Source organism: Crinia signifera, chromosome 2 (assembly GCF_055691185.1).
Source record: "Crinia signifera chromosome 2, ASM5569118v1, whole genome shotgun sequence".
Lineage (NCBI taxonomy): Eukaryota > Metazoa > Chordata > Amphibia > Anura > Myobatrachidae > Crinia > Crinia signifera.
This window is the reverse complement of record NC_139218.1, coordinates 272,764,167-272,779,074: the sequence shown is the minus strand read 5'-3', so window position 1 is coordinate 272,779,074 and position 14,908 is coordinate 272,764,167. Positions and strand designations below refer to the sequence as shown.

The 14,908-nt window shown below is 42.4% G+C and overlaps 1 protein-coding gene across 2 annotated transcripts in view; it reads right to left on the bottom strand.

Moving 5' to 3' along the window:
- The window catches only part of POGLUT2 (protein O-glucosyltransferase 2), a 110,353-nt gene that overhangs the window by 57,994 nt on the left and 37,451 nt on the right, over positions 1–14,908 (bottom strand). For both annotated transcript variants that reach the window (XM_083168649.1, XM_083168648.1), the window contains exons 4-5: positions 10,779–10,856; positions 9,073–9,242 (exon numbers count right to left, since the gene is read on the bottom strand). In XM_083168649.1, the coding sequence (XP_083024775.1) occupies positions 9,073–9,242; positions 10,779–10,856 (248 nt within the window). The remainder of the gene's footprint in view (positions 1–9,072; positions 9,243–10,778; positions 10,857–14,908) is intronic.

The following is a 14,908-nucleotide window of genomic DNA, read 5'->3' as shown; positions in this document are numbered from 1 at the left end:
GCAGATAAATGGATATAATGCCCCCAGCAGATAAATGGATATAATGCCCCCAGCAGATAAATGGATATAATGCCCCCAGCAGATAAATGGATATAACGCCCCCAGCAGATAAATGGATATAATGCCCCCAGCAGTAAAATGGATATAATGCCCCCAGCAGATAAATGGATATAATGCCCCCAGCAGATAAATGGATATAATGCCCCCAGCAGATAAATGGATATAATGCCCCCAGCAGATAAATTGATATAATGCCCCCAGCAGATAAATGGATATAATGCCCCCAGCAGATAAATGGATTTAATGCCCCTAGCAGATAAATGGATATAATGCCCCCAGCAGATAAATGGATATAATGCCCCCAGCAGATAAATGTATATAATGCCCCCAGCAGATAAATTGATATAATGCCCCCAGCAGATAAATGGATATAATGCCCCCAGCAGATAAATTGATATAATGCCCCCAGCAGATAAATGGATATAATGCCCCCAGCAGATAAATGGATATAATGCCCCCAGCAGAAAAATGGATATAATGCCCCCAGCAGTAAAATGGATATAATGCCCCCAGCAGATAAATGGATATAATGCCCCCAGCAGATAAATGGATTTAATGCCCCCAGCAGATAAATGAATATAATGCCCCCAGCAGATAAATGGATATAATGCCCCCAGCAGTAAAATGGATATAATGCCCCCAGCAGTAAAATTGATATAATGCCCCAGCAGTAAAATGGATATAATGTCCCCAGCAGTAAAATGGATATAATGCCCCCAGCAGATAAATGCATATAATGCCCCCAGCAGTAAAATGGATATAATGCCCCCAGCAGATAAATGGATATAATGCCCCCAGCAGATAAATGGATATAATGCCCCCAGCAGATAAATGGATATAATGCCCCCAGCAGATAAATGGATATAACGCCCCCAGCAGATAAATGGATATAATGCCCCCAGCAGTAAAATGGATATAATGCCACCAGCAGATAAATGGATATAATGCCCCCAGCGGATAAATGGATATAATGCCCCCAGCAGATAAATGGATATAATGCCCCCAGCAGATAAATTGATATAATGCCCCCAGCAGATAAATGGATATAATGCCCCCAGCAGATAAATGGATATAATGCCCCTAGCAAATAAATGGATATAATGCCCCCAGCAGATAAATGGATATAATGCCCCCAGCAGATAAATGTATATAATGCCCCCAGCAGATAAATTGATATAATGCCCCCAGCAGATAAATGGATATAATGCCCCCAGCAGATAAATTGATATAATGCCCCCAGCAGATAAATGGATATAATGCCCCCAGCAGATAAATGGATATAATGCCCCCAGCAGATAAATGGATATAATGCCCCCAGCAGTGACACAAATACTGTACTGCACTGTAAGTGCCAGTAGCACTCACCGTTGGCCCACTCTCACTCTTGTGTGGTTGAGAACACTGTTTAGTGTAGCTCAGAAGCGCCACTGACTCCGGCTTCCAGCACCCGCACGGCGCGCAATGATTTCCCACGTGTCAGCAGAGGCGGGCAGCCTGTCAGCACGGCGGGTGTGGGATGTAGCTGGAAGAGCTTACACACTGCACTGTTTAGCAGCGTATCAGCTCTTCCACCCACATTCCACCCCCCGCCGCGCTGACATGCCGCTCACTCAATCCTTTCCTCTGATGGGCGCTTCTGTCGGCCTATCAGAGGAGTTGGCTTACAGATAGCAGAAAAAGGGGAATGGATACTGTTGTACTGGCCACGCTCAGCGTTCCACCGGCAACCTGTCAAAATATGCACAATCAGTACATTTAGGTGAAATATGCAATTACTACTGAAAATCGGACAAATATGCAAATGCATATGCAAATATGCAAATGCATATAATCCGGTCTCTAGCGATCACCTACGATGGGAGCCGTGCTAGGAAACAAGTACCGTTTGTTGCCACGATCAGAAATTATAATTATCTTTGATCAAATACACGCAAACAGTACAGTATGTGTAATATGTATGGGTGTACAGTAGCTTTATATTTGGCTTAACTACAATGCACTGTTCAAAAGTAAGTTGCTGCCTGATAGCTATTACTATGCACAACTAATATTCTGGCAGCACAACCACAACATTTATAGGGCCGTATTCAATGCTCTGGATTTACCGTTTTTCCGTGAATCGGGCTGTTTTCACGCTTTGCGATGAATCTTTTCACTGAAAATCTGATTCACCCTATTCAACGATGCGAACAGTGAATGCCGGCCAGTTCTTCGTTTCATGCTCACTGCAATTCACTGGTGTATTTCAATGGGATTTTAACTCTAATTCGCCAAGAGTGTATTCACTGCTAGGAGGGAGAACTGCTTTCACCGGGATTTTCGCCGTGTTTCACCGATTTGCATTCGACATCTTTTTATGGTGAACTGGAATGTGTTCTTGTAAAATAAAGGGTTTTTTTTTGTTTGTTTTTTTGGTGTCAAAAAATCATTCATTTTATTATTTGAAAGGTCTTGCTATTTGGATTCATGTACTTGCAGCACATGAATATATATTTCAATTTAAAAAAAAATTTTTTACATGATGTCAGCAGGGGTCGGGGAGCCACTCATTAATATTCACTGCACTGGGTCCCGCTCATTACATATGCATGAGCGGGACCAGCGCAGCACTCCCTCCACCTCCTCTGCCTGCCCAGTCTCCTCGGGGAGGCAGCTTCTGCTGCCTGTTTCACCGCCAGACCTCCTTCTCCCCCCAGCTGCTGTGTGCAGCATCCAGCACAGGCAGGGAGGCTCCAATCTCCCTGCCTTCCAATGTCCCCCCGGCTCCCTGCGGCATTCACCCAGGGGGTACAAATTCAACAACAGGGGCAGCAAGCCCCTGACACGTTGAATAGGGGAAGAGGGAGGTTGTGCGCTATCCAGCATGTGGCACCAATCACGCCCGTCCTCTCAGGAAATGCGGCTCATTCATGCAATCCCTAGCCTCCAATGTCTGCAGCTGCAGAGTGGACTGGACTGTATGAATCTGCTGTGCTGCTGCACCTCATGAGCCAGGCCAGGGGCAGGACAGCAACAAAAATCTTGGGGCCCCTCCCTTGCTCCTACACATCCACATCACTACCTTGACCATGAAACCCACACATCCGTACCCTGCGTGTGCCATGGGGCTGTGCTTACACCATGTAACATGTGACACCACATCAAACAAGGAACATTTTAAGAGAGGAGGGGACCCGCGTTTAGCCTCTGCAGCAGGCCCCCACCTCTCTGACGGTGAGTAGACTCTGGGATTATGCCAGAGTCTACTGTGCATGCGCAGTCTACAGGAAAATGGCACCCGTGCCTTGTCCATGGGAACTTATCCAGTGCTCATGCGCAAATCACTCGGAAATGGCCACATGGCCATTTTTCTAGTGATTTGTGTCCTCATTCCCTAGATGCCACCGCAGGACTCTGGAGGGGTAATTAAAATAAGTAGGTGCAGTGTGTGCAGTGTGGGCCCCCCCTGGACCCAGGGGCCCGTGTGCACAATGCACATTGCATCCATTATAGAAACGCCTGAGCATCACACTCTCACCAAGGCCACTGGATTCTTGTGTGTACTGCCATGGATACAGAAACCATGGTTCAAATATAATTTAAAAAAAGCGCACAAAAATAATTACATACAGTACACAAAACAGTGTAGAAATTAACAAATCACATACACTTGACACCAATAAAAAAAGTGACAATACCGATAACAAAAAATTGAATGAACTAGAGCAGGGGTCCTCAAACTACTTTGCTCTGGGACCCCATCAGACAATAAAAATAATTACAGGACAACAGCAAGTTACTGCAGAAGGCCATCACATCACATGTATAGTAAGCAGACAGCACATACATGGCAGCAATGTGGAGGCACAGAATGATGGGAGGAGTCTGACATAACAGACAATTCAACAGATTTCTCACAGGGCAAAGAAACAATGCCAAAAGCACAACACAAGGATAAAGGCCAAACAGATCAAAATACACCCGTCTGCACAAACCCAATTAAAATAGTCACACAGCCATTTGTTGTAAAATAAATACTGAACAAAACATTAACCTTTCTAAACCTTTGTATAAAAAATACAAGTCCACAAATGCGAGGAACACGCTGCTGAGATGAACACCCTGCTCAGGAATATCCTAGTCTGACCAGCTCACGTGGAGAGCAGAAGAAAACAGATCTCTCCAGTTACAGCACTCCCATTTGAACTTGCATAATTATGCTTAAGCTGGCCATACATCAGAAAGATCGATCTTAAGATCGATTGCACTCATGATTGTGTACAATTTCCCTTGAAATCCCCAGCAGTCCTTGGTGGTTTTTGGACACACAATCTACACACAATCCATCATACAATCAGTCATACAATCCATCTGCTGCATGATTTTGTACACAAGATGTGCACACAATCTGCATACAATCCATCTTACAATCAGTCATACAATCCATCTTATGATTGATTGTATGATTGTGTACACAAGATGTGCACACAATCTGCATACAATCCATCTTACAATCAATTTAGATTGTATGATTGGGTACAATATCTTTCTGATGTATGGCCAGCTTTAGTTCGCAAAAGGGGCCGGCGAGCTGGCCACACGTTGAATACTGAGGAAGTCAGAAATGAGGAGATGAGAAAAAGTGCAGAGCGCTTCAGCGAGATCACAGGGACACAGAACAGTGAGCAGTGAGCCAGACTTTCAAAAAACATTGAATACTCCTCACTGTGGGCCTTATTCTAGTTCACTCTTTCTGACAAAATCCTTCTTAGATGGACAAAACCATGTGCACTGCAGGTGGGGCAGATGTTACTTGTGCAGAGAGAATTAGATTTGGGTGGGGTTTTCTTCAAAGTGAGATCTATATTGCAGTGTAAAAATAAAGCAGTCAGTATTTTCCCTGCACAGAAACAAAATAACTCACCCAAATCTAATTCTGTCTGCACATGTTACATCTGCACCCCTGCAGTGCACATGGTTTTGTCCATCTAAGAAGGATTTTGTCAGAAAGAGTGAACTAGAATAAGGCCCTGTGTTCTATGTAGACATGGCCTAATGCTTGTTATTTACTGAGAAATAGGTTTTGAAATTTCAGCTTCAGCCATATGGGAGATAGAATGATTAGCTCTCTCAAAAGGAATGTTCTGTTCCTTATACAGTATACAAAGAGCAGAGTACAGCATACTATATAATAATCGACATACAGTAGCTTCCTTTTTTATTCATTTGCTTTTATTGAAATGTTATAAAGGGCTGCGTATTCGATGACTATGGGTGTGGGACAGATGCTCAGTGCCAACATGCAGCAGTAGAATTATAGTACTCTGAGAGGAAAGATAAGACAGTACAATTCACTCAGCCATACAACTTTGGAAATTTTGAGAACAGATTTGATTTTAATTTGAATGGATTGTTCAATTTTATACAAAGGCCTCAAAGTCCTCACATTACTTGAATCTGTAGTGGCAGAAAGTTTTCTTTTTTTATTCATAATCCCTTCATAATTTGACTGAAAGGAAGCTACCGTTTTGGGGTGGTAACCGGCTGTTTTCTGGGAGTGTAAAAAAAAAGCCGGGCTTGCCCAGGTATTTTCAGGGAGTTTGTGTGACATCAGGTCCGGCCTCAATCAGCCTGTTTCTATCGGAGAATTGTGGAAGGGTCAGGGTTACACACAGACTGCAACACTGGAAAAATCACTAGATGGTGAGTGCGTTGTAAATGCATTTGCTGCTATATGTTGATTACAAGAAGAAAAATAAAACTTTGTCCCAGAGTTAACATTTGCTCTATTTCCAATGCTCTTTAAGCCACAAAAGCCAACCTGTTCTTTACATGACATAGCTCTCTGTATTGCCATTATGTACTCTCATCCTAGACAAATCATGTCTATATCCAAATTCTCCTTAAAGCAAGTCCCCAGCATTTTTTATTTATTACCTAACAAAGAAAAATATAATTTGATGGCAGATAAGAACCACTTGGCTCATCATGTCTGCCCATGTACTACCACACACTTAGGGTTAATTTCTGTCAGGAGCCAATAAGCCTTTGAGTATATTTTTGGATTATGGGAGGAAACCAATGTACAAAGAGGAAACTCCACACAGTTAAGGCCCTGGTGGGAATCGAACCCATGACCTCAGTGCTGTGAGGCAGTATTACTAACCATTACACAATCTGTACTACCTAACTGCAATGATGCAATAACTGTATTACAAAACTACAATAATATAATAGCTGTAATTACATAATTGCATTATTAAAATTATGTAATCCTGTAGCTGTAAAACAAATGGGCCATGACTTGCTACACCTAGATCTCCTACATGTTACACAAATGAGATTATAATGATATGGCCCCTCCTAAAATGATATGATACTCCAAGTAAGAATGTCCTTTCTGAAATATCATAATACACCTCCAGCTAAAGTATTTCACTGATAATCTACCTCCTCTGTGCCTGCTCCATTAATAAGGAATCTCCTAGTAGTGCCAATTTCCCACACTAATGTAAACGGTACTTTCCCCACTGCCACTTCAAAGTTCTATATTGATTAATGAACTGTGGTATAACTACCACTGGAACAGGCACTGGGGTGCAGCAGGCTTAACTAGACATTACATCTGCTTCAAAGCCGACGCTGTGCTCTTATGAGCAAGACGTATGTGCAGAACAACCCCAAAATTTGCCAATTTATTTGCTTTTTCCTTTGTAAATATTGTTGCTCCTTGATACAGCTTTTCAATGGGCATGATATTTACTTTCAAAAGGGACAGTTAGGACAGACAATCTGATCCAAAATAGGGGTAGGGGACCCGCACCATAAACGGTGTTAACCGTATTAATTAAACGTGTGGATGGAAAAATTATTTCTCACCAGTGGGGAGTATTATATATATTCTCCCCCTGATTAAGGGTGCTCTTTACTGATTTGGAAATATACAATGTAGAAAAAGAAAAGAAAATCAGTTTAGGTTTTGGATGCACTACTCATGCACTTAGTCTGTTCAGACTTAAAATTACAACGAGTAAGTACTTTATTTATAATGTTAGATAGTAATGAAAGATTCTGAGGCCGTCCTTCACCTGTAGTCATTTTGAATTTTTATTAAATATCTGACAGGATGATCAGAGTCCCTGTGTCAGGGATAGGTGAAGCGAAATATTAAAAACAAAGTAATGAAAGTATAGGAAAGAAAAGAATTTAGAAGTTTAAAAAATATATATTTTTAGCTCTGTAAATCGCTGTATGGTGAGATTTTTTCTTTTTTTAAACCTTTATGATAGGTATATAAATTCTAATGCCAATGTGTGTAAAGATCACATGTACATACTTATGAGGTAGTGTGTGTGTGGTCCCTGTTCAACGTGCTTTATTACAGTCAGTACAATCAGTGTTATCGGCACGGTACACCCTGACTGTGCCGACAATGATATTATTTTGACACTGCAATATAGATCTAACTTTGAAGTAAAACCCCAACCAAATCTAATTCTCTCTGCACAAGTAACATCTACCCCACCTGCAGTGCATATGGTTTTGTCCATCTAAGAAGGAATTTGCCAGAAGGAGTAAACCAAAATAACCCCTTGTATCTACACATACATTTAGAAATATATTTAGTCCAAGTTAAGGAGAGGTTGGTAGTGAAGTATAAAACTTTGATTTGAGAGGCCGAAGGCAACCAGTAAAAATGTATCATAAAGGAAAATTGATAAAAAATAATAAGGTGTATATATACAGTAATATGTAAAATAGTAATTAGCAATACGTGTTCTTTCCTTGATTAGAAAATAAAATAAAAATATATATCTATACAGCAATAATAATGAAGGTATTCGTGTATACCTCTTAAGCTGGTCAAAAAAAGAATTCCAATTATAACTAAGAACAATGTTGAAGTTTTAAAAGTTTTAAGCAAATTTATATATTTTATATTTTTTGAACCATTTCACACACAAAAAAAAAAATATTGTAACATCAGTCCAAGAGGTTTGTTTGTATTTGGTTAGGTCCTCTTATTGCAATAATTTTCCCAAATTATTTTTCACTTTTATGCTGAAGTGAGGGTTTACCATACCTACAGCTCTTAGCAAGATGGATGTCATAAGGCAAAAGGTAAACCAATTACTGTCTTTACAGAAAAAAAACCACATTAATTATTAAGTATTCAGTTAACAGAAACCATGTCAATGTTCATAATGCCGACAGCAGAACATCAAGATGGCTCAAACTATCAACAGGCACCAGGTCGACATCCTCAAACTATTAACAGGTTCAAAATGTTGTCAGTTAGGGTTAATCTTATGTCAACCCAATGACTGCTGACAAGTTATAGCACACCTGTTATTACTTAAGGTGATTACACACTGGGCAATATATCGACCGTTCAATTGAATGACCAAAATATCGATGGAACATCAGCTAGTGTGTGCCAGCGATATATATCTGTGAATGGTGTATATCACGTTGGCTGTGCAACACAGTTTTGCTTTGAGCATGAGTGATCTGACGACCGGTGATTGAAAGATTAACTGGGTGGGCGCATATAAGTGCACCCACCCACTTGTAATCTCAGGCAGGACCAGAGATGGAACTACCATTGGTGCAGCAGGTGCAGTGCCCTGGGCCCCTGAGGACAAAGGCGCCCACTGCTACCCCTATTACACTGTTCCTGTAACCGTTTTTCTCTGTTACACCCGACCTCTCCCTGTCACCCTCTGCCTCTCCCTGTTTCCCACTGCCGTGTTGCATATTGTGAACTTGGCTTGGTGTGTAGCAGGGAGGCCCAAATTATACATTTGCACCTGGGCCCACAACCCACAAGTTCCGCCACTGGGCAGGATGGATCTGCAAATCAATTGATCTGCACATATATCTTCTAGTGTGTACCCAGTTTTTGGGTCAAATCTCAAAAAGTTTAAATGTAAAATGCAAAACATGTTTCTTATGTATTTGATAAAAAAAAAAAATTTTTTAGACAATCTACCTTTCACAGCCACATTATCTAGTAAAATGAAAATAAATTACCGTCCCATTGTCTCCAATACGGAATCTGTCAGGTCGTAAGTGGGCATTACAATATCCATGGTTTCGGTTGATCCACACCAGGAAAAGATGGGGTGAATAGGCAATACCTTCCTCTTCCCCAATGGCCAGTCCCCTAAATTTACAAAAAATTCAACATCTGGAACTTTCACCTGTGGAAAAAATAGATTCCATTTAATACATATATTGTCATAAAAAAAAAACATAAAACTTATCAAAAGTGAGATGATTAGAAATATGCAATTTTGAAAACGTATAAAAATAACATATCCAGCAACTTTCCAGCTCCACAGCTCTCCATAACTCAGTAACATTTATATTGTACCATTATAAAGCTTTCCTATTCACAGACACAACATATCTTGTAGCGTATAAAGCAGGATACACTGCCACCTACTGAATCTCTTCATTTTGTTTGTACTGGTACTAACCAAAAAGTTTTCCCTCTCTCTCACAGTACAGGTTGAGTATCCGTATCCGAATATCCGTTATCCAAATTATTCCGAAAACCATACATTCCAGAAAGTGAAAAAAAATAAAAAAATTTTTTTGCAAAAAACTTATTGGGGACAACCGTAACAGCACTACTGAGGACATGATATGTAACTGGCACTATATATGTATAGGAAAATGATTGCTTGGCATTCAAATTCAATATCTGAGATGTTTTGAAACCTTGTTTTTTGAACAAATAAAATATATTTGTGTGCATTTCATGTGTTTGATGTGTTTATACAGCATAAATGCAAGATACTTCAAAATACATCATTGAAATATTAAAATATTCTGAATTACGGAATAATCCGTTATCCAAAATTCTCCTGGTCCCGAGCATTTTGGATACGGGATACTCAACCTGTATGTGATTTTTGTAAGTTAAACGGAATTAATTGTTATCAATAGGACGAGCTATCCAATTGTCCGTATAGATAGAGCTAAACTAAGCTCTTTCTTCATTATCACTTGCGTACAGTGTTCATTACCTGCAGAGACTGGGGTACGTTTCCTGGTAACTAGTTTAGTCCTGGATATGGGAACCTCGCCATTCTTCCAGTTCGGTAGGGAGGTTAAACCATTATGTGTTAAAGTGATACAAAATAATATGCCAGCTGTGGCCTATCCAGTAACATTTCATCTGGAGATAAATTCTGACTTTGATGAAGGCTCTCAATTAGTGGTTCCCAAACTCAGTCCTCTAACAGTTCATGTTTTCCAGGTCACCTGGGGATTTCTTTAAAATGTGACAATTGATGATAAACCATGTTCCTGCCAGGTGACTTGGAAAGCATGACTTGTTTGCAGTCCTTGAGGACTGAGGGCTAGATGTATGAAGCAGTGATAAGAGCAGAGAAGTGAGCCAGTAGAGAAACTGCCCATGGCAACCAATCCGACGCTCTGTATAATTTTATAGTATGCAAATTTGAAATGTTACTTTAATACTTCTCCACTGGCTCACTTCTTCACTCTTATCACTGCTTCATACATCCACCCCTGGGTTTGGGAACCACTATCTAAATCCTAATATTTCCCATCAGATAAAGGGTTTCTGGGTTTATGACCCAAGAGTTCTTCTGAACATGGCTTGGTCCTAGGGGCCTGTGCACACATCACACCATGGACCTATTGCAGATACACTGGTCATGACTGTAATGTACAAAGAAAAATAAAAGGTTCCTGGTATTACTTACTTTACTTGTCAAGGACAGAAGAAGGGAATCCATGAAAATTCTGAAGCCAACATGTACTCCATAAGTTTTTATATAGATCTAACACAAAAAAATTACAAAAAATAACAACCATTTCAAAACAAGACGTATATACTTGAGAAGAAATAGATTTATTTTGTCTGAAAAGAAGATGGATCAGGAGCCTGGCCACAATTGGAAAGCACAATGGAATTGCTGCGCTATATAAGAAACTGTTCATAAATAAAATAAATAATACTATTTCTGGGGTTCCGACTAATGCCCTGTGCTCCCTTCACCCATATCAGCTTGGGGCAGATGATCGTTGATGTCTGAGGGCAGTGCAGGTAGCTCCCAGTGGACTGGTTGCTGGTAGGAGACACTGATGATACTGCAAACAGAACCGGAAGTGTTGCATGGGTTGTCTCCATGGCAATGGGAGACTTCTTCCGCCATTACCAATATTATTTTCAAGTACCCCCAACCGGTTTGCAGAGTATCCCCAGGGGTACTAGTACTTAAGGTTGGAACCCACTGTTCTAGACAGAGGCAAAGAGCTGGGGACAAGGGAGGAGGAAAATGGATAGGACTAAAGGCCCATACACACTGGGCGACTTTAAGCTGAAAGCCGACCCAGTGTGTATGGCCCGGCGATGAGCAGTAAGCGCTGCTGCGCACTCCCGCAACATCGTCAGATAAGCTGTTCATCTGCTGGTCATACCAGCAGATGAGCGGCTTTCAGGACGACTTTGCATAGCGCTCTGCTATGCAACGCCGTCCTCCCCCCTCCGTCGGCGCCGGGTGAGGGGAAAGCCACTCAGTGTGTATGCACTGAGCGGCTTTCCCCCCAGCGATAAATGCGATCATCGCTGTCCATACACACTGGGCATAGTCGCCCAGTGTGTATGGACCTTAAAAGGTGCAAAAGATTAAAATTAAGCAGATTGGAGTGATTAAAAATAATTTTACCGGTACTCTTTACCTAGAACGGCGCCCGCGATTGAAATCGCGGGCGTCGGGGGTAAAAATCGCGGTGATCGCGGTCATCGCGGGCATCGCGGGTAAATCGGGATGGCCGCGATGCCCGCGATGACCGCGATTTTCCCATAGGGAACAATGTTAAAACGTCAGATTGACCGCGATTTTACTGTTAAATGCCTCAATGGACCCGATTTGGGGCCAAATAGGGCAAATTAACCCTTAAATGTCCCCCCAAATTTTTAACGCCACCCCACGATCCACGCCAACCCGAAGCGTGGCGAGCGCAGCGAGCCCGCGAGGGGCGGCGGTACGCGTCCTCCGACCTTTTCATGCCCTACTATCCACTAGGGCGTGGTGTGAGAATATAATAGTGTGGCGAGCGCAGCGAGCCACCGAGCCCGAAGCGTGGCGAGCGCAGCGAGCCCCGCGAGGGGACGCGGATACCTTCACAGGTAGACGCGTCCCCTCGCGGGCTTCACAGGTGTCCGCGTCGCCACGGACACCTGTGAAGCCCGTGAGGGGACGCGCATAACTGTGAAGGTATCCGCGTCCCCTCGCGGGGCTCGCTGCGCTCGCCACGCTTCGGGCTCGGTGGCTCGCTGCGCTCGCCACACTATTATATTCTCACACCACGCCCTAGTGGATAGTAGGGCATGAAAAGGTCGGAGGACGCGTACCGCCGCCCCTCGCGGGCTCGCTGCGCTCGCCACGCTTCGGGTTGGCGTGGATCGTGGGGTGGCGTTAAAAATTTGGGGGGACATTTAAGGGTTAATGGGCTCTGTGGCCCATTTAACATTGATTCCTATGGCCAAATCGGGTGGATTGAGCCATTTAACAGTTAAATCGGGTCCATCGCGCCTTTTAACATTGATTCCTATGGGAAATCGGGAGCATCGCGTCGCGGGCATCGCGGGTACATTTATGGCCGGCCGCGACGCGACCGACACGATTTCCATGTTTAACATTGGTTTCAATGGGAAATCGCGGGCATCGCGTCGGTCGCGTCGCGGCCACACATAAATGTACCCGCGATGCCCGCGACGGGCGCCGTTCTAGGTAAAGAGTACCATTTTACCATTTATTTCAATATTGTTTAGTGTGCTCAAATATTAAACAGAAACTGAAAAGTTCAAAACAAATACAAAAGTATCTATCATGTCAGTCACAGTATATATTATAAATAATAAAACGGTAAAGAAATCTGGATAAAACAATTGCTAAATTTGCTAAAAGCTCAATACGGATATAAAATATCATCCATATATTATCTGTTATAATCAAAGTGTTCCGACTGTCCAAAAAAATGCAAATCTCTATTATTGCACTAACAAATTTGCGCTCTGTGGGTTCTGGGGTTAGCTCCTAAGTGACAGAGCACTAGAATAAGTTTGGCTGTAAGTACTAGCCGGGGATGTTCTTCTGATGGCAGGTGTCCCACTGTTTGTGTTACCTGTGTGCACCAGCATTGATGTCCAGATATTACTGCCTAAGTGTACATAGTGTAGCCCAGCACTGGGAGGGGATGGAGGAGAGCTGTGGTGTAGAGTCTTACTTGCTGACAAGTCCTTTTTCCCTCGGCGTTCACACATATACAAGGGAATGTGAGGAAAAAAGCTGGTGGCAGGCAGGCATGTAAGGCATTTTTCTCTCTTCCCTGCTCTCTCTCTCTCCCCATCTGCCACTCTCTATTCTCTTTCTCCCATGATCTCTCTCTTTTGCTCAACTCTCTCTCACTCCACCTCTGTCTCACCTCTCTCTCTCTCTCTCTCTGCCCCTAGTCTCTCTCTCTCTCCTCCCCACGCTCCCCCCCCCCTCTCTTTCTTTCCTTTCCTGCTCACAGCATCCCTTATCTCTCTCTACCAGGCACTGTCTCCCTCTACCCAACACACCCTCTTTTTCCCTGTCACCCTCTCTCATTACCCCTGCCACTAACTTACACCTGCTTTCTCTACCCAGTCTTTCACCCTTCCTCTCCCTGACACATACCCTCTCTACCTGTCTCTCCCACTTTCTCTCCCTGACACCCTTTCTCTCTCTCATTCTCTCCCTCTTGGTCTTTCCACCTTTCTATCCCTGACACTAACTCCCCTTTTCGCTCTACCTGATACTCTCTCACACTCCTGCTCAACCCATTACTTTCTCTCTTGCTCCTCCCCCTTTCTCTCCCCATATATTCTCTCCCAGAATAGCAGAGGTAGTACCATCATTCAAAAAAGGAAAAAGGGATGACCCAGCTAATTGTAGACCTGTGAGCTTAACATCAATAGTAGGTAAATTATTCAAGGGAATTTTAAGGGATGGTATCCAAAAACATATAGAACTGCACAGTATAATCAGTATTAACCAACATGGGTTTGTAAAAAAAAAACACTTGTGCCAAACAAATCTAATAAGCTTTTATGATGAAGTTAGAAACAATTTAGACAGTGGAAATGTTGTAGACGTGGTCTTCCTGGATTTTGTTAAGGCTTTTGATACTGTTTCATATAAGAGGTTGATAAATAAATTGGAGGAACTGGGCCTTGGTGTAAAAATTTGTAGATGGGTGGGTAACTGGCTGCAGAATAGAGAACAGAGAGTTGTTGTAAATGGTGCAGTTTCGAATATGATACCTGTACTAAGTGGAGTACCGCAGGGTTGAGTGCTAGGGCCTCTTTTATTTAACATATTCATTAATGATATTGGGGTGGGTATACTCAGTAATGTCTCAATCTTCACTGATGACACAAAATTGAGCACGGTAATTAAAATAGACATGTATGAATCTAAGTTTCAGAGCGATCTAACTAAACTAGATGAGTGGGCAAAAAACTGGAAAATGTGGTGCAATGTGGATAAATGCAAGGTTATGCATCTTGGGAAACATAACCAGTGTGCTAGTTATAACCTAAATGGGGTGGCATTGGCTAAATCAGAAATGGAAAAGGATCTAGGAGCTCAACATACTGGGGTGTAGTGCTCAGTGTCACGTAGCAACTAAAATGGCCAATAGGATACTAGCCTGTATAAGAAGAGGTATGAAGACTAGGGACACAAAAGTAATTATGCCTCTTCATAAAGCATTGGTCAGACTGCACTACATATACACTTGAATATGGAGTACAATTCTGGGCCCCGCACTACAAAAAAGATTGTAGAACTGGAAAAAGTCC